Consider the following 24,306-nt stretch of genomic DNA (forward strand, 5'->3'; position numbering starts at 1 on the left):
CTGTAGCTTACGAACTCTGTGTAAGACCTAGGGAGTGTCATATTGGAAGTGACCTTTTCCGTTTTTCATGTGCTCTCCATTGGTGTTTCATCACGGATCATGGGGGTATCTGGCATTTCTGGACAGACTTTGAAATCTGAGAAGTCCCCTGTCAGCGTGAGGGTAGAGACCTGGATCCCACACAGCGCCTCCCTCCTGGGCCTGGCACCAAAGAACTGTGGGCAAACTTAGGCTCCCCTTAGGCTAAGTTGCTAAGTTAACCTAATTAGCTAATTAGGTTAATTGTTCATCAGGGAGAAGGGAGAGATAAGGTGAAGGAGGAGTCTGGCTTGGAGCATATTTTTTATATTTCTTTTTTTTTTAAGATTTTATTTATTTGACAGAAATCACAAGCAGGCAGAGAGGCAGGCAGAGAGAGAGAGGAAGGGAAGCAGGCTCCCCGCCGAGTGGAGAGCCCGATGCGGGGCTCGATCCCAGGACCTTGAGATCATGACCTGAGCCGAAGGCAGAGGCTTTTTAATCCACTGAACCACCCAGGGGCCCCTATATTTCTACTTATTTGTTCAACAAGCATTACTTGAGCCCTGTAATCTGCCAAGCGCTGCACCAGACACTGAGGAATAGAGACGAAAACAAGAAGGTCTCTGCTCTTGAAGAACTTAGAGACAAGTGAAGTTTTATTGTGTGTGCTCAGTGCCGTGATGGAGGCATCCCAGGGACTTCGGGCAGCACAGAGGGAGGGCATATCACCTCTGGGAGACCATGGAAGGCTTCCTGGAGGATGCTTTGCCCACAATTCTAAGAGGCTTCAGAAGCAGAGATCTCTCCCAGGAAGGGTGTCCACTGAGGGTTTTGAGTGAAGAAGGAGTTTTCTAGAGGATCAGGGTGATCAAGACAGATACCTAGTTAGTGTGGGTTTGGCTTTATTGATTCATGGAATTGATTGGAACTCATGACAAGATGGAAGAAAAAGACACTGAGCTAAACTACAATCATTATTCTCATTCTGAATCTGATCCAGAGTTGATGAGTTTTAGAACACAGTCATATGTGAGTTGGAGTTAGTAGAATGCCAGAGAATGAGGGTGATTCTAAAAACAGCTTTCGCCAACTGTTGCCGTGATTCCAATGTGGATTTTTGGCATGCCTCAGTAGAGCTGCTGGGTCTGGGGCTATAGTGGGAAATGACCATGGAGAGTGTGGGCAGAGGACTGAGCCAGTGGATCTGTGGCAGTCATGTGTTGGGGGGGAAGGCGTTGGGGGAAAGGTGGTGAGGCAAATTGCAATGGATGAAGGCAAGTCTGGGACTGTGCCTTAGGAACATTCTCACTTACCACTAAATTGTGCAAGGATAGACATGTCCATCCCGTTTCCAAGACAAGATCCTGGTTTAAACCTTGTGTGTTTGGGGATACCTGGGTGGCTCAGTTGGTTAAGCACCCAACTGTTGATTTTGATCTCAGGGTCGTGGGATTGAGCCCTGCATCAAGCCCCACACTGGGCTCTGTGCTCAGTGGGGAGTCTGCTTGAGAGTCTCTCTTCCTCTCCCTCTCCTTTGAGAGAGATCACACACACACACAAATAATAATAATAAAGAAAACACATTGTAGCTGTGGTGATCAGTGCTTGACAATGTTACTTGCGTGCCCCCAACCCCCACCAGCTGGCTTCCCCTTTGATAAGCAGGAGTTCCTCTGTAGGTAAATTAAGGTAATGACAGGTATCCTACACTTTCTGAAGGTTCATGTTAGGCCAACTGGTTTTTACCAAAGACTTGTGTTAGCACCTGTTTTTGCTAATGGAAAGAAATCCAAAGAAGATTTTCACTTTTATGAAAATAGTTGTTACTGTATTAATTACATCTTTCCAACTTTCTGAAAGTGGGGTTTACTCTCCACTTTGTGCCATTTCCATCGGAGAAAGGTTTCATAGCTAGGCCTACTTTCAAATAGTGGGGGAAACCTTATTTAGTTTAGGCCATGGCAGACCTGAATTCTTGCTACAATCTCACCACGTTCTATGTATTTGCTCTTTTGTCCCCAAATTCCTTCTAGATGGCTTTTCTTCCAGAGAGGCAAGTGGTCGCTGCCCACATTCTCTTCATTTCTACCCTCTTGTTTTGCCCTTCTACTTTTCTTTTCTCTGCAATACCCTCTTCTCTCTCTCTCTCTCTCTCTCTCTCTTTCTCTAACAGATGTTTTCCCTCATTCCCATTGTTCAACACCCAGCCAAGCCTCACCCGGTCTGTGAAACCTTCCCTACCTACTGTAGTTCATGCCGATCTTTTCCTTTTTTGGGTTTTCACACTTCCAAGTCCAAATCCTGTCATCTAACACTGAGACGTCTGCTGTTGGAAGAATGAGAAATCGCTTTGGAGACCACCTAAAACCTCCATCGTGACCCAGTATCATCTTCTCTTGGAGGAAGACATTCCCAACAATTTTTATGAAAAAGACAAATCCATCAACAACCTCAAAGGGTCACATGCTCATAATCCCTTACGTTACCGCAACAATCTCAAATGTTGCACAATTCCTTTCTAGTCATTTATATTAACACACAAACCATTTTATATTTCGTTTTGGTCCCATTTAACATTATAACCCAAACACGCCCTACGTGTCTTCACAGTCATTGTAACAGAAGCACACATTCCCTCCTTACTGGAATATGATTCAATCAAGCCGCTCTCCTCATACTGGACATAGGGTCACTGGCCCTGTCTTTTCAAAAGACGTACATGTTGCTCTTGAGTCCGTCTCCTCTAAGCTCTGAGAATGGACTCAATGAACCTTCTCTTGCACTTTGTCGTCTCACCATCTTCAGGCATCTTCTCTTCTCTTGGCAGGGATGCTTAGTCTTCCCTGTCCTAAAATAGGTCTCAAGCCTACTGGGTACCATTCTCTTTGGCAGCCAGCATTTCACAAGCAGCTCTTTCTTTTCCTTTGTTTGCCTCTCACCCTCGCCATCTCAATGGAAAGTCTCTTTTTAATGACCAGTCATCAAGTCCAAAGAGATTTTCTCAGTCCTTGTCATCTCTGACACCGACCATTCCCTTTGGAAGCTTCCCTCCAGGCCTTTGAAGACACTACACGTCCCTTGTTCTCCTCAAAGTCTCTCTGCCTTTTTCCACTCCCTTTCAGCTTTTCTGTGATGAAATTCTTCCGTGAGGGCCTGTCCTCAGCCCTCTTCTGTTCTTCTCTCCTTTCTTCCCAGACACAGTCATGTACCCTCACATCTGCAGCTAACAGCTTTGAGCAAATGATTTCTGTGTCTGTGTTTTGAGCCCCACCTGCCTTATTTCCCAAGCTGACGCTCTTACCCTCACCGCACTCTGTGTTAACGTTGCTCCCTGGATGCTGGCTGGGCTCCCACAGCCGACCACTCTGACCTCAAGGATCTTGCCCTCTAACCTGGACCCTCCAACCGACTTGCCTTTATCTATCCTGACATATACGGCCTCAGATTCTCTGCACTTGATCTTCACCAAAAGGCCGAGAAGTAATGACCTCAGAGCCTCTGAGTTGTCAATCCTTTATTTTTTTCTCCCCTTGTATTTATCAGTTGATTTAAGATCCAGAATATGTCTCATCTATTTTCTAATTTCCATTCCAACCCACAAAGTTTTAATTAAAAAAATTTAAATACATGGGGCGCCTGGGTGGCACAGTCAGTTAGTTAAGCATCTGACTCTTGGTTTCCACTCAGGTCATGACCTCAGGGTCGTGAGATCAAGCCCACTGTGGGGCTCTGTGCTGAGTGTGGAGCCTGCTTAAGATTCTCTCTCTCCCTCTCCCTCTGTCCCTGCCCTGCTCCATGCTTGCTTGTGCTTTTTCTCTCTCAAAACATTTTAAATACAAAAGTAGTACACGCCTGTGTTAAAAATGCAAATGATATAATATTACTATAATCATATGGATTAATATAGAGAGTAAAAAGCAAGTGATTCTCTTCATAAAAGTGAACATTCCCTTTCATGTATTTGCTCCCCAACCCTCTCTCCAAATTCTGTTTCTTCACCCAGTGATACACTTATATATATATATTTTTATAAATATTGTTATTTATTTGTCAGAGACAGAGGGAGAGAGAGTGAGCGAGCACAGGCAGACAGAGAGGCAGGCAGAGGCAGAGGGAGAAGCAGGCTCCCTGCTGAGCAAGGAGCCCGATGTGGGACTCAATCCCAAGACCCTGGGATCATGACCTGAGCCAAAGGCAGCTGCTTAACCAACTGAGCCACCCAGGCGTCCCACACTTATACTTTTTTAAAGCAGTGGATTTATAATCACATTTTTTCTCATTAATGGGATTACACAATACAGTGTCTTGCTTTCTCTCACATGTAATACATAGATCTTCCATGGAACAGAGTAGGAAGTCCAGAAATAGACCTACACGAACATAGCAATTAATTTTGAGAAAGTGTAAAGTCAGTTCAGTGGAGAAAGGAGTTTTTTCAACCAGTGGTGTTGTAACAACTGACATATACAAAAAAAAAATTAACTGCAACCCTTATCTCACAAAAATATAAAAGTTGACTCAGATGGACCATAGAGCTAAACATAAGAGCTAAAAATTACATATCTCGAGGGAAACATAGAAGAAAATATCTGTGACCCTTGGGTTAGGTAAAATTTCTTATGTAGGACTCAAAAAAGCAAGAGTCAAAAAAATAAAGAAGAAAAAAATAAAAATTGGGTTTCATCAAATTTAAAAACTTCTGTTTTTTTTTTTTAGGATACCATCAAGAGAATGAAAAGATAAATTACAGAATATGAGCAATTATTTTCAAAATATTATCTGCAAAATGATTTGGTATGCAGGATTTTTAATGATGCTTACAACTTCATACTAAGGAGACAAACAATCCAATTATAAAATGAGTAAAAGATTTGAAGAGACACTTCACCAAAAAAGAAATATCACTGGTAAATAAGCACATGAATAGATGCTCAATGTTATTAGTCATTAGGAAAATGCAAAATAAGACCACAAGGAGATAGCACTGCACACCTACTAGAACTGTTCAAATTAAACTGACAAGTGCTGACAGTTACGTGGAGCAACTGGAACTCTTATACATTGCTGATGAGAATGTGAAGTATTACATTCACTTTGGAAGACAATTGGGCAGTTTCTTATAAAGTCAAATATACAGTTGTTCCATAATTTTGGAGTTTAATTCCTATTTACCCAAGAAAAATGAAAACATATATTCACACAGAAGCAAACATTTATAGAAGCTGAATTCATGATAGCCCCCAAACAAGCAAAACAACCCCCCAAAACAATAAACTGAAATCAGCCAACATGTCCATCAGCTGGCGAATAGATAAACAAATTGTGGTACATCCATTAAATGGAATGCTAGTTAACAGTAGAAAGGAACAAATTATGGATACATGTAACAAGGTGGATGAATCTTAGAGACACAATAGGTAAAAGAAAGTGGACACAAAAGGCTACATACTGTATCATTCCATTTATGGGAGATTCTGGGAAAGGCAAAGCTATAGAGACAGAAATTAGATCAGTGGTTATCATGGACTGGGGTAGAGGCAGGGGGTAAACTGCCAGCTGGCATAAAGGAACTTTTGAAGGTGATGGAAACATTCTATATATTGAACATTGTGGGGGCTTTAGGATTTTTCATACATTTTCCAAAACCCACTGAAGTGTAAATTTTAAAAACAGTGAATTTTATCTGATGGAATTACTGGACTGAATTTACCTGTCTGAAGTAAGCCTAACTAAAGAACAATAACAATAAAAGAAGAAACACCAAGGAAGAAAGAAAGAAAGAGAGACACGCAAAAGCATATCTACATATAGAATTTTCTATACCAGATGGTGAGCTGATTTTAAATTTGGATAGATAAGGCCAAACTGTCCTCCAAAATGGCTATACCAATTTATACCTCCATGAGTAGAATCCAAGAGCGCCTATTTCCCCACACTATGGCACAAATGGATATAATCAATTTTTTAAAAGTTCTGTCTATTTGATGGTGAAAAATGTTATGATCCTGATACTTCAGGCACACACAGTTAAGATCTTGTCCTAATTGGTCTCTCCACTCGCAGTCTATTCTCTCTCCAAATCATCTTATATAATGTTAATAGAGTAATCCTTCTTGTGCCTGGTTCTAATAATATCTCACAAAAATTATTAACGATACCCCACTGCCTAGAAAATTATGTCCAGACCCTTTATCCAGATATTTGAGTCCTCGTTCTACCGCAGCTCCTACTTTCTCTCTTCTCTATGACTGTCTTCTTATTTTTAGCAGAAAATGTTGACTTAAACCTCTAGTTCAATGATTCTTACTCCCTTTTCTTTCCAGCCTTTTTGGAGGTAGAGTTGACACATAACATTGTACAAGTTCAGGGTATACAATGTGATGATTTGCTACATGTATATTTTGGGCAAGGTGGGTATAATCAGGCCTATCATCAGAAAAGAAAATACTGAGGTTTGAGAGTAAGTTTTCCCCAAGAAGACAAGGTTTTATGTGAGAGAGCAGAGCTCAAAGCTCAGCTCTTCCCATTCCTAGTCCAGGGCTCTCTGTTCCATTCCCTCCTGCCTTCTGGCCATCTCCAACTTTCAGGCTGTCAGTCTGTCCTTCCTGTTTCTATTCTCCTCATCAGCATGAAGGGGCCTAGGTCAAAAATACAGCTGGAGGTTTACACGTATTTCATTGAAATATCAGAAACTTATATGCCACGCAAGCAACCTATTAAATATTACTCTCCTCCTTCCTTGACGAACATACCTTGAAAATGACCTGGTAGGCGAGATTCAAAAGCAGAGGGGTTCCTGGGTGGCTAAGTTGGTTAAGCGGCTGCCTTTGGCTCAGGTCGTGATCTCAGGGTCCTGGGATCGAGCCCCGTGTCGGGCTCCTGTTCAGTGGGAAGTCCGCTTCTCCCTCTGCCTCTGTGCTCTCTCTCTCAAGTAAACAGATAAAATCTTTAAAAAGAAAAACAACAAACCTAAAGCAGAATTCCCAGACTCTTTGAAATTCTGAGTAGTACGGCAGCCAAGCCATATGAGTATGAATATGGAGCTTGTTCCGCCCTCTCTGCCCACTCCTTGTTCTTGGCTTCATTCACTTGGGCTCTGTGGGCTCATCTCATCCTACCTGCATGTCTCAGTTCCCTCACTCCCCGGCAAACAACTACCCATGGCTGCCTTGGGACCAGACATACCTTGGCCCACTCACCCTTTGGGAAGAAGAGGCCACAGGGGCCCTGAAAGTGAGCGTGGGGCCGACTGGTGGGGCATTCTGGGGGCCTGGGTACCAGACCATGGGGGAATGTGGGCTCCTGCTGGGGTGCTCCTTTGGCTTCTCGGACTCCTTGTCCTGTGGGGAGAGGTACAGTTGGAGGAAGCCCACTCTGGGGCCCTCCCATAAACTGGGGCCCATTGTGCTTAGGTCTAAGGGTGGCACTGATCCTATCTCCCTCCCCAAATCAGACAGCAAAACTTTTGAGGACCCAGGCTAATTCTCCCCTCACCCCACCCCAGAGACTGTATTTTATTGGAAAACAGGAGATGGGGATTCTACTTGAGGGTCAGCCCTAGGTAAATAAACTCACCTGCCTGTTGGTTTCTTTCTCCATACAATGAAAATTGCATGAGATAATATCCAAAATCACTATTTTAATCTTCTTTTATATCTCCCCCCTACCCCCAGCACTAACACGTTATAGTACGGTGCTCAGAAGAATTTGCTGGATTTATTCTTCATTTGGTATGAATGCCCTGAGGCCTTGTCTTGATCTCTTCTCAGGCACAAGTGTGCATGGGTGTGTGTGTGATTACACACGTAAGTGCCCCTACCACCCGGTTGGCCTTGGACTTCCAAGTCACACAAACTTCTAGCTGGATGATTAGAGCCCCAGGAGACATTTTCTTAGACACTCAGGCAGAATGCATTAAATCCTAACAGAGGTAACATTCAGTTTTATGCCTTCAGAGCTTGGAATCTAGGAGACCCTAGGGGTCTTTCTATAGAGAGTTGGTGACCTTGAGTCATTTCTAATATCTCTAAGTTGCAATTTTTATATCCCACTGATGTCAAACCCTTCTTAATGGCTCGGCAACCATTTTATTTTCTTTAAATTGGCTGAGAACGGAGAGGGAGACTTCTTTCTCTGACACCCCGGTACTAGTTCAGGTGGGAGCTCTCTGGAGGCTGGGGCCAAATCTGAAAGGTTAAATCGCTTCCCTGGGCCCGTAGATACTCTGGTTCAAGACCACAAATGTATAATGAGGACTTACTGGTGCTATTGGGATCCCTAAACTGGATAACATCATCTTGGAACGTCGTACTAATTTGATTAAAGAGCAAAGGATACATTTATAAAAGATAAACTAATACTTGAGGACAAGACGATTTAAGAACCACCGCAAGGCAGTGGTCTGTAGTCAAATGACGTGTTTACACAGTGAGTTCAGAGGGTGAAGAAAGGCATTGAACAAGAGATCCTAGATCTCGGGCCAAGGTATCCCGGGCCAGACATGCCTGAATAGGCAGTGTTTTCCCAGAGGAACTCACCTGGAGATTGTGGGCTGAAGGCAAGGTATGCAGAACCCTCTGGAAGCTGGTGGGGAATCAGTTGTTACCGACATAGCACTGTTTACAATAGGAGGCATAATGAAGTACAAAACAAATTAGGAACATCAACAAAAGCTAACTTTATCCTTTATTGTCAATTATCTTCCTCGAAAGTAACAGGTAGGCACTTCTAGAAGGGTGCCTCAGCCTTCTTCAGAGGAAGGACTACTACTGATTCTCCAGTCATCTCGCCAGGGGGAAAGGTGCCCAGGTGGGTTGGAGCCGCCAGGCTGGGTCTAGCAGGGGAGCCAGACTGGAGAGCAACCGGGATCCTTTTATCAATGGAGATGAGTCACATTTTCCACTAACCACTACAGTTTCCTAGGCAATGAGATAGTGTCTCCAACTCACACCTTTAGTCCCCTGCCTGGTGCAAGCCTTCTAAAAGGATGCAAAGATGCAAAATTGCCAAGTTCACATTCCAAGACCTTTACACCAGGTGTGTTCGGAGTGAGACGCCTGGCCCATAGCAGCTATTTGACCGATGTTAACTCCCCTCTTGGCTTTCCACGTTTCCCTCATCCCCAAACTCTGACTCCCCAAACGCTTATCTTCCGACCTTCTCTCCCCTGCCCAAGATAGCTGCTTTCCCTAAGAGGGCCTGGACGGGCGCGCTTCTCTCCAGCGCTGCGGCGGTTCGGTTCAGCAGGCGCCTTCTGAAGGCCTACTACGTGCGGGGTGTGCGGGCCTCCCAGGCCCACAGCGTCCTGTCGTTCCGGAACGACCCACACAGGAGGCAGAACCTCTGGAGGGAGAAAGGATGCGTGGAGCTGTGTGCGCGCGTTTCCCGCCTCCTCGACTGCACGTCGGGCTCTCGGGAAGGGAGCCCGACCTTTGCTTCGCTTTGTCCCCTCCGCAGCCCCGAAGGCTGTCCTCCGAGCGCAGGCGCCCCGCTCACACCTGCTGCCCCGCACGGAACGGAGCAGAGCGAAGCCAGGCGCCGGAGGAGGAGCGTGAGGCCCGCCGCTCTCGGGGCCGGCCAGGTTTTCCGGCTCCCACCCCTCCTCGCGGGCCTCCCTCCCTCCCGGCGCCCCCGGGAGCGGAACGCGCGGGGCCACCCGGGCGGCGGGCCCCGGGGTTCCGTCCGAGGCGGGGCGGCACCGGCCGCCGGCCCGGCCCAGGCCTCCCGCGCCTCCCCCGCGCCCCCCGGAGTCCCCCTCCAGGGAGGCGGGACCTGGGGGAGACCCGGCACCGGCCCCGCGCGGCGCAGCCCCGGCGCGCCCGAGCCCCGCGCTCGCCGCCTGGCAGCCCCGCAGGCAGGCTCCGGGCCGGCCGGGAGGTGGTGCTAGCCTCCCCGCGCCCGGGCCCGCGCGTTGCCGAGCAGCCGCTCGGAGGCTCCGAAGGGGGCGGAGCGGCGAGGCCGGCGTGCGGCTGGCGGCCCCTGTCCGCGGTTCCGGCCCCCGGCCCGCCCCCGCCTCGCCGGCCTCCCTCCGCGCTGGTGCGCGGCGCCCCGTCCCAGCCGCAGCCGCAGCGGCCGCCCCTCCCGGGCCCGACAGCGCCGAGCCCCGAGGCCGGGCCGGGGCGCCGGCCGGGACTGCCGGGGGCGCGGCGCCGACGCCGAGGCGCGGCCATGGAGGGGAAGACCCGCGCCGGGGTCGCGCTGGTCCCGGGGCCGAGCGGCCGCGGGCCTTCCGCCCGCCGCGCCCGCCGCCTCCGCCGCCGCCCGGGGCTGCTGCTCCCCGGCCTCTGGCTGCTGCTGCTGGCCCGGCCGGCCTCGTGCGCCCCAGGTAAGCACCGCCGAGACCCTCGGGCCGCGACCCTGCCTTTTTTTATTGCTGTTATTTTCCAAAAAAGAAAAAAAAAATCCTGCTTTCCCCGCCCACCCTCTTTTATTCTCCACGGCTCCCTAGCCCTCCTTTCTTGAGATGCTTTTCCGTTCTTCTCGGCCCCGGCCAATAAAAGGCACGGCGAAAATGCACCGAGAAAGCGAACGGATTCTGGCCAGTCTTGCCAAAGGTTTGCAAAGCCCCCCTGTTATCCACGGAGCCCGAGGCGGGTCTGTGGCTTCTCCAAAGGTGCCTTTATTTTCTCTGCAAAACGCAGGCACTGGAATTGTATTTGTTCATGGCTGTGCCAGTGTGGCGTGTCAGATGTTCGGGAATACTTCATTGTAGGGGCGAAGGGGTAGCCTGGGTGTGTGGGCTTTAAAACAGTGTTGCGTTACTCCGAGCGGCCCGGCGTCCCCCAGATGCAGGCAGGCTGGCGGTGTCCCCCAGTGCACCAGGACACAAAGAACATTCAAAGAAAATCTCTTGGAAAGCGCCCTGGCCATGGATCTTTCCAGGGAAATAGCTAGTGCTATTACTTCTGCAAAGGCATCAGTACAATAGAGGGGGAAAATATTGTGATTCTTCAGTGTCGGGGCATGAGAGGAGGAAGGGTTGTTTTATAATAGATGCAGTTTACTGACTGTTCATCACCCTGGAATTAAGAGGCATCATTTATGAAGGAGCATGTGGGCGGGTTTTGTTGCTGAAATGATTTAATTCATACTGCTTCTCTGAAATGTTTACTTGTCCACACGGAGCACACACAGGATGCTCTGGAAAGCTTCTCTGAGCCGACACCCGGTAAACCAGTGGTTGCCCCAGCACACACCCTCCACCACTTTGGGGCAGAGAAGGAGAGGTAGAATGAGCAGCTCTGGTGGAGAGCGGCTGCACAGTGAACACAAACAGAGCCATGGAAGCTCCTGCGAACGCTGCCTTCGCGGGGGCAGGGCCGAAGGACTGCCAAGTGGCTTTGGAAGGAAATGGAACACATTTGAAGGTGTCCCTGGGACATCACTGTCAGAATTATAACCAGTGTCCCCCAGGGGATGGTACAATAGAAACACAAGAAGGGACTTTGGGGATCACAGAGTGAAACCTCTCCTCTCACTACAGAGGAGAGTGATAGAAAATTGGCTTGGTCAAGGTCACTGGCTAGTTGGTGCAGACTCATTGCTTTTCCGTTACCCCCTGCTGCCCTGTGACCTGTAGGCTTATAGGCACCCGAGGCTACTGCAAAGATTTCCCGTGGCTGGGTGGAACCCTGGCTCAGGGAGCCCTGCCAGAGCTGGGGCGACAAAACAGGTCTCTTGCAAGCAGTATACAGAGTGCAAACAACTTTCCTAAGCTAGCGGCTCAGGTCCCAGTCCCGCCTTCTGTGTGTTCCAGCCCTGCGTGTCCAGAGGAGAGGAGCATCAGGGCTTTCTGTGAGAAGAGATAATCATGAAGAGTGCCCTTGGCTTTCATCTGCAAAGAAAGCCCATCTGATACTAATGGACTCATCTGTGAAGGGACCCGACGTTAATCATTTCCATTTACTGCATGCTTCCTCGGTGCCAGGTGCTGCATTTTATAGACACGATCCAGTCCCATTGCGAGTTGGGTGGGATTAGCCCCATTTTACAGATGAGGAAACTAAGACTTCAGGAGTTTAGGTTAGTTTGATTCCAGACTCTATGCATTTAACTTCTGCGCAGCTTCCCCATGTGCATATACCATAGATGTTGTGCAGAGAATAAGTAATCCTTTTGATAAACTTAAAGTATATAGCGGAGATGTTTGCACTGTCCCTCTGTAAGTTTCTTCTCTTAGTCATTCCTGTTTCCCATCAACCCCCGATACAAATATTCACCCTGGACACATGAAATTCAGTGTATTTCTGTGCTGGAGCTGACATCACAGAGGTGGAGACGTCTTCCTTTCAGTAATTTGTGTTTGGGGCTCCACCGGTTTGTACAATTACTTCTAGACCAGGTGATAGAATAGCAGCTGAAGAAGTAGAGGACCCTGGGTTTGTTCCCAGAGTTCCAGTTGGAAACTCAAAGCAGGTGCAGATCCGAACATGGACTGTTCCTTCGAGAAAAAACATCTTTAAGGCTGTGACGATCCACAGTGGTGGAGGGTCCCTTCCTGATGTAGAAGACGTGGGCTGGTGCGTGCTGGTTGGTGCTAGGAAGAGGTTGCATTTCAGTTGTCCGGTGTCTCCTCTCTGTGCCACTAGGACTCTCTGGCTCCCAGTCCTGAGTGTTTCCTTTTCACCATCGGAGTGGGGATGGGGGAGGCTTTGCCGAACCCTGCCGCAGTGGTTCTGTTTCTAAAGAGCCTGATTCAGAAAATGGCATGTCTTAATCCTGGGTTATGCAGCAGTCCCTTTCAAGGCTGATGGAAAATGATCTCCTTCGGCAGGCTTCTCTTTCCTTGTTAACGTCTGTTAAATGGAGTCCACCTTTCAGTGGGTCCCCTTATTTCAGTCTTTATTTAAATTTCTGTGTTTTATTGATTTCTTGTCTCTTTCTGTCTCATTCAGAATCTTGAATGTGCCCTTTTTTGTTTGTTTAAACATTTATAAATTTGGTCTTGACTGTTCACGGTTGTGGAAACAATGTGAAGTACTTTGGACTTGCTTTTGATTGCATTTTTTAGGCGATCCTATATCTACAATATAAAAAGAAAGAATTATACTCCATTTATTCATCTTATTCATGGATAAGTCTTTCTTAAAAATAATGGTTACTATGAAATGGATAACTTTGCAGAGATTTTGGAAATTACTAGAAGATACAGAAAACAGGTACCCATGACCCTGCAGCCCACAGATAGCACTGTAAATAGTCTTTTCAAAGACTTTTTTTTTTTTTTTTTAAAGATTTTTTATTTATTTATTTGACAGAGAGAGAGATCACAAGTAGGCAGAGAGGCAGGCAGAGAGAGAGGAGGAAGCAGGCTCCCTGCAGAGCAGAGAGCCCGATGTGGGACTCGATCTCAGGACCTGAGATCATGACCTGAGCCGAAGGCAGCGGCTTAACCCACTGAGCCACCCAGGCGCCCATGTAAATAGTCTTTTCTTTGTTAACATTCAAAAGGTGAAAATGGAATTATAGGCATCATTACATTTATTACTTTTTTCACTCAATATTTAACTTAAGCATTTTCCTATTCATTAAATATTGTTTGGAAACTGTTTCATCCTAATAATTTCCTTAATTATTCTTTTATTATTTCGAGCTTTTTTGGCTGTTATAAATAATGCTACGATGAATAGCTATGTAGATAAGGTTTTATAGTTCTGTGTGTGTGTGTGTGTGTGTGTGTGTGTTTAGCATATGTTTCTAAAGGGAGAATTAGAATGCAATTTAAATCTAAGACCCACCAGGCTGCATCTTTGCATGTTCAGTGTGCTGGTGCCTAAGGTGCTCTGTAAGTGGTTGTTGAATGAATTGACTTGTTCTGTATGGCCGTGATGCTGAAATAAACCTTAGTAACTTACACAGTGGCCTGTTTCACTTCATCATCATCAGCATTGGATATTATTTTTAAAATTCTTATAGAGGGGAACCTGGATGGCTCAGTGGGTTAAGCCTCTGCCTTTGGCTCAGGCTCTGATCTCAGGGTCCTGGATTTGAGCCCTATGTGGGGCTCTCTGCTCAGTGGGGAGCCTGCTTCCCCTCCTCCCCCTCTCTGCCTGCCTCTCTGCCTACTTGTGATCTCTGTCAAATTAATAAGTAAAATCTTAAAAAAAAAAACTCTCATAGAATAAATTTGTAACCCACCGCTTAAGTTTTTTTATTTTGGGTTGGCTATTTTTGGTTTATTTTGTATTTGTATTCTGTGAATTCTCTCTGTGTTTTTGCTCACATGTATGTTGTTGGTATATATTTAAATCTTTTTATGTTAAGGATAGCAACCATTTCTCTCCTGCTGGTTGCCTTTTCTCCCTTCCAATGGGTTTTCTTTTCCATTTTATACAATTTAGAAATTCAGAAGTTTTGATTATTTTGATTAGCAAAATCTGCTGTTCTGCTTTTCTTTTTGTAACTTTTTTTCATTGCATTTATTCTCGACGTGTTAAATTTTTATCTTAATGTACTTATTATTAGCCATTTTGAGGTGAATATTTGTTGTACTTTTTGGTTTAGTATCTTATAAACAAAGACTTGAAATGATTCAAAAGTGTGATTCTCCAGCCCCCTGCTTCAGTATCACTAAGGGATGTGGGGGTGCTTGTTAAGAAGGTAGATTTCTGGGTCTCACCCTTGACCTATATTAGAGTCTTCAGTGGTGGTGCCTGGGAATCTTCATTTTTAACAAGGTCATAGTTGATTGTTAGGTCCTTTAAACTTTGGAACCACTGATCCAGAGACTGTACACCCAGTAATTGGAAGTTTTGGGGACACACTGCTTAATATCTCACAATTGTCTATTCATGATTAGAACAGTTGATTCAAAATTGTGACGTTGCAATTTTTTTTTGTTGTTGTTGTTCTATCTTGTTGGCTTGGTTTTCTTTTGGTTGGGAGTCAAAGGGCGTAGAGGACTTCATTTTAAATTCTCAGTCTGTTCACTGGGGAACAGTGGCTGCCATCTTTGTCAGGAAATGCCTCCCTTAATCCTGAAAACAGAACCCAGCCAGGGAGTTGTTAAAACTCACCAGGGACCTAGGAGCCACAGGTTTTCTATCAGTGTGCCCTGGGTGCTAGAGGCAGCTAGTTACTGTAATTAAAATTACACTAAGTTGATTCAGATGGGAAGATGCTGCTGTAACCGATCCAATTTGTTTCACGTTGCGTAGCTCACAGTGACGTGGTTGCTTTCTTGGTCTTAAGCAGCATGATTTGTTGGGGGGAGCTCACTGAACTGTGAGCTCGCAGACCCAAGTGAGTTCTTTTCTGCTGGTAACTTGCTTTTTGACTATGGACGAGTTACCTTGCTCTGGGTTTCTTTGTCGGTGTCAGAAGAGGTCGCTGAGATGATCTCTGAATTCCTTTTACCTCTTATATTTCAAGTCCACATGTTGGATACCTTGGATTGCACTTGTTACAGACAGCGACAGTCCTGTTTCTATTGAATGTTTGTGTCAGTGTCTGCCTGTCCTGTAGATGTTCCAGCCCCGTGACTTGCCGAAGGCAGTTCATTCAATTCTTTTTTTTTTTTTTTTAATATTTTATATATTTATTTCACAGACAGAGATAGGCAGAGAGGCAGGAAAAGAGAGAGGGAGGCAGGCTCCCTGCTGAGCAGAGAGCCCGATGCGGGCCTCCATCCTAGGACCCTGAGATCATGACCTGAGTCGAAGGCAGAGTCTTTATCCCACTGAGCCACCCAGGCGCCCCTCAATTCTTTTTGTTTTTAAAAATATCCTCCTCTGCTCTCCCCTCCTGCATCCCCACCCGTGGGACACATACTTTGCTCTCTTGTATTTTCTTTTTGTCTCTTCCTTTTTTATCCATTTTCACTGATAATTCTTCAGGTGCGCTAATGCTATGGCTTATGGCTTCAGGCATTGCTTCTCCTCGTTAGTGAAAATCTAAACTTTTTACTTATTCTGAAAGTGTGGGCCACAGCTTGTTAGAAATGCAGAATCTCAGGTCCTACCCCAAACCTTCTGAGTCCGAATCTGCATTTTCATAAGCTCCTCAGGTGATTTCAAACATGCACCTGAAGTTTGGGAAGCACTGGGCCAAGATGTGGTGCCTCCTGTTCCAACCATCTGGGAGCAAGTGGTATTGGATCCCCGGGGCCTGAGTCAGCCCGCACTACTCTGGAGCCCTTCCAGATCTTCAGGGACCTTGAGATGCACCTGCCTTAGGGACTGAGTCTGTGTGAATAGCGTGCGAGAGCCCTACTGCCTTTGACCAGGCAACTTCAGGACAAAATGATTCTCTAGATCCACCCTAATTTTTAACCCATTCATTCATTATGGCCATTTGGCTGGTTGTGAAAATACTGAAATTCGGCCATACCACTTGGTAGATGGCTGCTAATCCCCAGCTCTCCAAGTCCCTGGGGCCTCCCTGTCGTCCTCAGGCACTCAACTTTTGAAGACTGAGATGTACCCACCTCAGACGGAGGGTCAGCCCACACAGGTTTTTCAGCCTCAGGGTGTGCTTCCTGGTGACAGACCAGCAGCTGATTGCGGGCCATCTGTCACTTTGGGCCGGGATGGGGTGGTGGTGGGCTGTTGCTGTGTTTGTTCTAGGAGTGAAATAGGGCAGAATGTTAGGGGATGGTAAAAGAGGGTGTGGAAAGGTAGGGACCACTTGTGCAGTTGAGGAAGTAGAGAGGAGCACGGCAACACCGGGTGGGGCTCAAGGAGGTGGAAGGGGGGCAGGAGGGAGAAATGGGGGGGCTCACCTGCAGACAGAAGCATTGAGGAGAGGGTAGTTTTGTAGAGAGAGGTAGACAAGATGACCTTTTGGGAGGACGGCAAGCAGGGGAGGAACTGGGGGCTCGAGAAAATACAGCTGGTTTCCCGAGACAACTGAGACAACAGCCTCAGCTGTCAGGCGCCTGCTGTCTGCTCGCCCCCCAGCAGCCCCGGGTGGCCCAGAGCCTTGGCAGGCAGTGAGCCGGCGACAGTGCTCCTGGGTTACCTCCTGGCAAGTCTTGGTTCGAGGTCCGACTGGGGAGGCTCCTGCTCCTGATGATGGGGGGGGGGGGGGCTGCCCAGCCATGCAGAGTCATTTAGAAAACTCCTTGCTTCTGTCTTTGTTCTCCTGTCTCTTGTTTGGGCCTGCGGAAGCGACCCTTCATCACTATGGTTTTGGGCGCTAGGATTAACTTTGGAGCCAGACAGCCTAAAGGGCTTTAAAACACTGGGTAAATACCGCTGGGGAGCTTTCAAAGGGGGAAGCCTCAAACATACAAAACAAACCATCTTCTGAAGCCAGCTTTGAGGCGAACTTGGGCAAAGCCCGGGAGACAGGTGTGAACTGGTGGCCAAGTCGCGAGGCCTCTGCTGCTCCAGGTGTGGTCCACAGACGAGCAGCATCAGCAGCCCCTGGGAGCTTGTTAGAAAGGCACAGAGTCTGGTCCCTCCCCACGTCTACCCAGAGTTCACCTCTGACCACCCCTCACCCGGGATTTGTGCGCGCACTAAGGTTTGAGATGCTCCGGCCTAGGCTGTGTCTCCTTGAGGCTGGGTGCATTTCAGAGATTTTAGGGTGTTACCCAGTTACTGAGGAGGCTTTACCTTGTAAAAATCCACCCCAGATTTTAAGTTGATTGGGCAAACCGGGGGAAGGAGCAGGAGCAGAGTAGTCGGTTCAGAGCTGAGCTGGTGTCTGGCTGAACGTGCGAGTCAGAGCGCTGGTCCCACTCCGCCTCTCCCCACGGAACACCCCCCCCAACCCCCATGGGGCCCGAGTGTGTTTGGGAGCCTTTTTTCTAGCCCTTAATTTCTCTGCCCCGATAGCAGGAGTCAGGGTGGCTGGCTGTGGAGGCCTGTGGGAACACGTGGAGCTCCTTGAGGCAAACAGGTGTCCAAGCTGAGGTGGAGGTGGAAGGGCCCCAGGTGTCTGTCTGTCAGGAGATGAACGGATTAACAAAATGCGGCTTATACACACAATGGTATTATTCCTTCTTAAAAAAGAAGGAAATTCGGACACACGCTATAGCATGGACGGACCACGACATTCCGCCAAGTGAAATAAGCCAGTCACCCAAAGACAAAAACCTGTATGAGTCCTCTTAGTGAGGTATCTGGAGTTGTCAGCATCCTGGGGACATGGTGCTCTCCAGGGGCTGCGTGGAGGAGGGAATGGGGGCGTAGTGTGTGATGGGGACAAAGTTTCAGTTCTTCAATTCTGCAAGACGAAACGTGTTCTGGAGATTGGTTGGTTGCACAACGGGTGTGAAGATACTTAATGTTACTGAGCTGTGCGCGCAGAAGTGGGAGGTCGATATGGTGAACTTTCGGTTATGTGTGTGTGTGTTTTTAACCACAATTATTAATCAAAACAAAGTGAAGCTGGGTGGGGGCTTGCTGGTTGGGTAGCAGAAGTGGACGCCTGGGAGAGCTGGGAGCCACAGTCTGGGGACAGGGCGGGAGCACACGACAGGTGTTCCGTGGGCTCGGGTGAGAGGCGGGAAGCAAGGGCTTCTGCAGACCATCAGAGGCCAGATCTGCATGGGGACAGGGAAGGGGCAGGTCAGAGCCTGGTGGCCAGGAGAGGAGTCACAGCCCCTGCACCTGGCCTGTGGCATCAGCTAGGATGTCCAGGCCTGTCTGCCTCAGGACTGCTTCACCTCACCCGGACCGCCCCCGACTCACTGCACCTACCTCTCACCTCACCGCTCATCTCACTCTTCACCTCACCCATCACCCCTCACCTCACCTCTCACCTCACCCCTCACCTCACCCCTCACTTCTCATCTCATACTCGTCACCTCACCCCTCACCTCACCCCTCACCTCACCCCTCACTTCTCATCTCATACTCGTCACCTCACCCCTCACCTCACCCCTCACCTCACTCTTTACTTCTCATCTCATACTTTTCACCTCACCCCTCACCTCACCTCTCACCTCACCCCTCACCTCACCCCTCACTTCTCATCTCATATTCGTCACCTCACCTCTCACCTCACCCCTCACCTCACCCCTCACTTCTCATCTCATACTCGTCACCTCACCTCTCACCTCACCCCTCACCTCACCTCTCACCTCACCCCTCACCTCACCCCTCACTTCTCATCTCATACTCGTCACCTCACCCCTCACCTCACCCCTCACCTCACCCTTTACTTCTCATCTCATACTCATCACCTCACCCCTCACCTCACCTCTCACCTCACCCCTCACCTCACCCCTCACTTCTCATCTCATACTCGTCACCTCACCCCTCACCTCTTATCGTCCCTCCCTTCTCACCTCATCCTTCACCCTTCACCTCTCACCCTTTACCTTTCACCTCCCCCCTCACCTCACCCTTAACCTCAGCCCTCACCTCCTATCTCACCCCTCCCCCTTTACTTCTCACCTCACCCCTTCCCCGCCCATCTCACCTCCCCCGTCACCTCTCACTTCACCTCTCACCCGTCTCACCTCTCACCTCGCCTTTCATCTCACCTTTTACCTTTCCCCTCAGCTCATCATCTTCATGGTATTGATGGAGGATGGGCTGGGGGACTGGGCTGGGGAGGCTGAATAGAGTCTGGGGAATTTATAAGATCAGATTCTTTTTCCTAGCCCTTGGAATGGTGCTTTTAAATATTTTTATGGGTTTTCACTACGACAATAGTTTTATTGGTTTTTTTCCTGATTAGGAAAATAATATGTGTTCATTGCACTGATGTGGGTGTACCATTCCCTCCGCCTAGAACATTCTTAATCTCTGATATTATCTACACGGTTTACTACCCGCTTTCTTCAGGTCTGCTCAGATCTCATGTGGTCAGAGAAGCTTTCTCTAAGTTTTAAAAATACAGTGACCTCCTTCATAATTCCTTGTTCCAGACTCTGCCTCAGTTTCCTCCATGGCGCTCAGCACCGTCTCCTGCGTGTCTCTTTATTCCCTGTCGGCGTCCACGAGACAGTAAGCTTCCTGAGCGCCAGCTGTGTTCTTCTGTGCTGTTTCCTCATTTACTCGTCCCATCTTTCTCCAGTGACTGCCCTGTGCCGGCGCTGTGGTGGGCCCTTCTGATCCATGGGTGAATCCGCTTACCCGTATGCTGGGTTCCTAGGCCATATGCGCCAGGAAGGAATGGGGCAGAGAAAAGGCTTGGGTGTGAGGGATTGAAGTTTTAATCTGAGTAGTTAGGGAGGCCTCACGGAGAAGGCGAGTATGGTAGTATGCTAGGGCTGCGTAACGAACTGCCACAAACTGAGTGGCTTACACAAAAGTTACTGTCACATGGTTCTGAAGGCCAGAAGTCCCAGATCAAGGTCAGCAGGGCAGTGCTCCTTCGGAAGGCGTTAAGGAAGGGTCTGTTCTCAGCGTGTCTCCGAGCTTCTGGTAGTTCCTTAGGCTTGTGCAGCACAATTCTGATCTCCGTGTGGCCTTCTCCCTGTGTGCGTGTCTGTGTTCAAATTTCCCCTTTTATAAGCACAGTCATGTTGGATTAGGGCCATCCTACCCCAGTGTGACCTCATCTTAACTAATGACATTTACAGTGACCCTGTTTCCACATAAGGTCACATTCTGAGGTACTGGGGCTTAAGACTTGAACATATGAGTTTGATGGTGGTCGGGGGGAGGGCATGGCGCACCCTGAACAGGGACATTTAATCTAAGATTTGAAGGAGGTGAGGGGGTGAGCCAAGCAGGCATTTGGGGAAGCAGCGTTCCCAGCAGGTGAAATAGGCAGCATAAAAGTGGGAGTTTGCCTGGTGTTGGGGGAGGGGGAGGAGGCCAGTGTGCCCAAAGCGGAGCGGGTAGGGATGAGGGTCAGCTGGTGCTCAGGTGGGTGCTGGGCGTAGGGGGAAGTGGGTGCTGGGGCGGAGCATCAGAGGCCCTCTTAAGGATGTTGGCATCACTCCGGTGAGGTGGGAAGTGGTTGGAGGGTTTTGAGCAGAGGAGGGATATGATGAAGCTTAAAATGTAAAATTTATTGCACATTAAATGAATTCAGATGGTAAAAAAGATGTAAGTTAGAAAGTGAAAATCACCCCAAATCCTACCACTCCGAGATAACCATTATGACATTTTGGTGTTTCTCTTTTCAGATTTCTTGTTCACACATACAAGCACATACACATACACACAAAGTGATGGTGTCATACTCGCCATGTTGTTTGCTGACTTGCTTTCTTGCACTTCACACTCTATCATTGAATCTTTACATTGTCAGGAAATGTGGATCCACGTTATGATTGGGTACGATGCTCTGGATGTTCTATACTTTACTTAACCAGCTCTCTGTCCATGGGTAATTATCTTGCTTTCAGCTTTTGCTGTGACAAAGAACATTGCTATGAACATCTTTGTATTTCTGTCTTTCCATACTTTTCTAATTATTCCCTTAGGATAAATTCCCAGAAATAGAATTGCTGGACTAGGCAGTATTCATACATTAGATTTTGATACATATTGCCAAATTGCTCTCTAGAAAGGTTGAAGCGCTCTGCATTCTCTCTAGCAATGAATCAGAGCACCGTTTTGCTTCTTCCCTTCATCTTACTGGCTGTTACCAATCTTCATTATCTTTGCCAAACTCCTAGGTAACAAATAGCTGCTTTAAAGTTGCATTTCTTTGGCTCTTAATTGGCATTCGGGCCTGTCATCGAGGCCCCCTTTGCTCTCCTTCTTTGGTTCTCTCCTGCAGAAATCTCCAGGCTGACCTGGGAGTCATAATACCCAGTAATTACAGAGTGCTAGCTAGCCAGGTGCCGAACTTGTGGGAGGCACAATGTATCTTTTTAAATCTGTACAGTAACCGCAGGAGGTAAGAGCTATTATTATCCCCATTTTGCAGATTAGAAAGACCAAGATCAGAGAGGGTTACTAACTTGCTCAAGGTCACACAACTAGCAAGAGTCTTCCTACCTTCAAGGTTGGGGGGGGGGTGTTGCGCCTCAGCCAGTGCCTCCCAGGCTCTTGGTCCTTGCTAGTGAATGAGTCTATAATCTCTACCATTTAGATGCCCACTCACAGGTTTTGCTTGCTGGGTAGAGTGAACTCTTTGGGTGGAGCTCTGCAGTCAGGGTCCTCTGTGGCCCCTGCATGTGTCAGACGCCCTGGCTGGCTGTGAAGGCTCTCCCAGGGCCCCACACAATGATAGAAATGAAACTGGACCCCAAAGTCAAAGGCACAGACAAGGCTTTATTAGGGCTACGTCTTGAGTGGAAGAGAGACAGGGCACAGGCGGGGAGACCCTGATTGTATAGAGACAGTTCCCTCCTCCTGATTGCTTGGAAGGGCCTCGTCCTGATTGGTGGATATTCGCCTCTGAGGCAGGTCATTGGTGCTTTTTGGAGCCGCGGCTTCTATTTTAAGTCCGACTTGCCTGTGACTGGGTGTCCTGGGCCTGCTCTGAGAGAAGCATGTGTGATAATGATAGTGTCCCGTGTGCATAATGGCTTTCACTCAGGGCTTGTGCCCGTGGTCCCTAACTGTCTCCCGTAGAAGGTGCTCACTATCTTGGTTAAGAGAAATGAAGGAAGCGGGCATGTGAAAACTACAGTATTGTGTGTCATTGAGGTTTCATTTTGTTTGATCCCAGCAGATTAAAAATTTAAAGTTTTAAAAGTAAAAAAAAAAAAAATTCAGAAAGTTAAAATTAATCTTTCGAGCCTATAGTCCCTATCCTCCCACACGGAGAATAACATTTTTTGTAATACCAAGTAACATTTTTGTACTGCGTTTCCTCTCTCATGTGCTGGGCCATATCCTTGTGGGTTTGATAATATTTCTTCTTTGTTTCGGCTACACTGTCTTCCTGTGGTTTGTTTCTGACTGCAAAGCGTGTGGTTGTAATACATTTTCTTTGTTAATAAATTGGCATATACCACTGGTTTAAAATTAATTTCTCACTAACTCTGAAATTTTGGTGGGAGGAAGTCAGTGCCATAAAATAAATACCTTGTTCGAGACTCAACCGGTGTAACTCGCTGTCCTGGTTCCATTGTTTTATGTGCCCCTTGAGCCTTTTTAGTTCTTCGTAAAACACAGTGTATTAATTCCTTGAGTTCTTGCCTGGATCTGGTGTTAAAGTTTAACCTTCTGAATAATTTCCAGAAATCTTAGGCCTGAAACTGTTCTATTTGTTCCCTCACAGTTTATATTGACTTTACTCATTGACAACCTTCAAGTTTCTCTTCTCCCTCTTGCGATTCAAGGTTCAAGTCCCACCGAGAGGAAAGCCATATGTAGAATATGTATTCTCTCAATCAGGATAGACTCGTTTTGTTGCAGAAACAACCCCAACTCTCAGTGGGTTTCACCTTTTGGCTTCAAGACGCCACCATGCTGATATTTCCCTTTGTCTCTTTCCTTTACCTTTTGGATTTTGTGTGGTTCTGGAAATTTTGCTTTTCCATCCTAGTCTTGGGTTTTCCAGTGCCAGAATGAGTGCCTGAAGGTAGACCAGTTATATGAAGGCCCCATTCATTCGTGCATGTGTGCATTTTTCAGCTAACATTTTATTTTTTAAAAAAGATTTATTTATTTTTTGGAGGGGGAGAGGGGCAGAGGGACAGAGAATCCTAAGCAGACTCCATGCTGAGTGTGGAGCCTGATGCAGAGCTCAAGACCCTGAGATCATAGCCTGAGCCAAAACAAAGATTTGGATGCTTAACCAGCTTTGCCATCCAGGCACCCCTTCAGCCAGCATTTTTTGAGCACTCACTACCATGTGCTAGAAGCTGGGATATGAGGATGAATATGGCAATCAGTCATGGCCCTCAAGGAACTCCGTCAGGAAGGCGAGAGAGTCCTATGCATAAGTAACTATACACCAGTGTGGTCGGTGCGGTGTTAGAGGACAACAGTGATGATACAAAGAAGGCAAGAACTGGTTGCAGATGTAGGATCAAGGAACTGTGTGGGATATTTTGTTTTAAGATGGGACGTAAGATTGGAGCGTTCTTTTAGTGCTGAAGGGGAGCATTGTTCAGTTATCTATGATGGCATAACAAATCACCCCAAAACTGAATGATACGAAACAATAATGTTATATTATTTCTCATGATTCTCTGGGTCAGGAATTTGGACAAGGTTCAGATGGGAGATTCTTCTCCATATGGTCACTACTGAGGTCCCTCACTTGGCTGCCTATGGTTGGTGCTGGGATTGGGCTGGAAGGTTTAAGAGGGCTTCACTGATGTGTCCAGTTCCTTGGTGCTCCTCCATATGCCCCCCTTCTCGTATGACTGTCTGAGGCTTTCTCGAAGCATAGTGGTCTCAGGGTAGTAGAATTTCTTATTAGGCTACAGGCTTCCCAAGAGGGGTGAAATAGAAGCTGCCAGTTCTCTTAAGATCCTGG

General features: G+C 47.4%; 1 protein-coding gene across 1 annotated transcript in view; it reads left to right on the top strand.

Moving 5' to 3' along the window:
- The first annotated feature begins 9,378 nt into the window (after positions 1–9,378).
- KIAA1549 (KIAA1549 ortholog) overlaps positions 9,379–24,306 on the top strand; it is a 133,501-nt gene continuing 118,573 nt past the window's right edge. Inside the window, exon 1 of the mRNA XM_032305851.1 lies at positions 9,379–10,345. Within this exon, the coding sequence (XP_032161742.1) occupies positions 9,379–10,345 (967 nt within the window). The remainder of the gene's footprint in view (positions 10,346–24,306) is intronic.

Source organism: Mustela erminea, chromosome 11 (assembly GCF_009829155.1).
Source record: "Mustela erminea isolate mMusErm1 chromosome 11, mMusErm1.Pri, whole genome shotgun sequence".
In the NCBI taxonomy this organism is placed as follows: domain Eukaryota; kingdom Metazoa; phylum Chordata; class Mammalia; order Carnivora; family Mustelidae; genus Mustela; species Mustela erminea.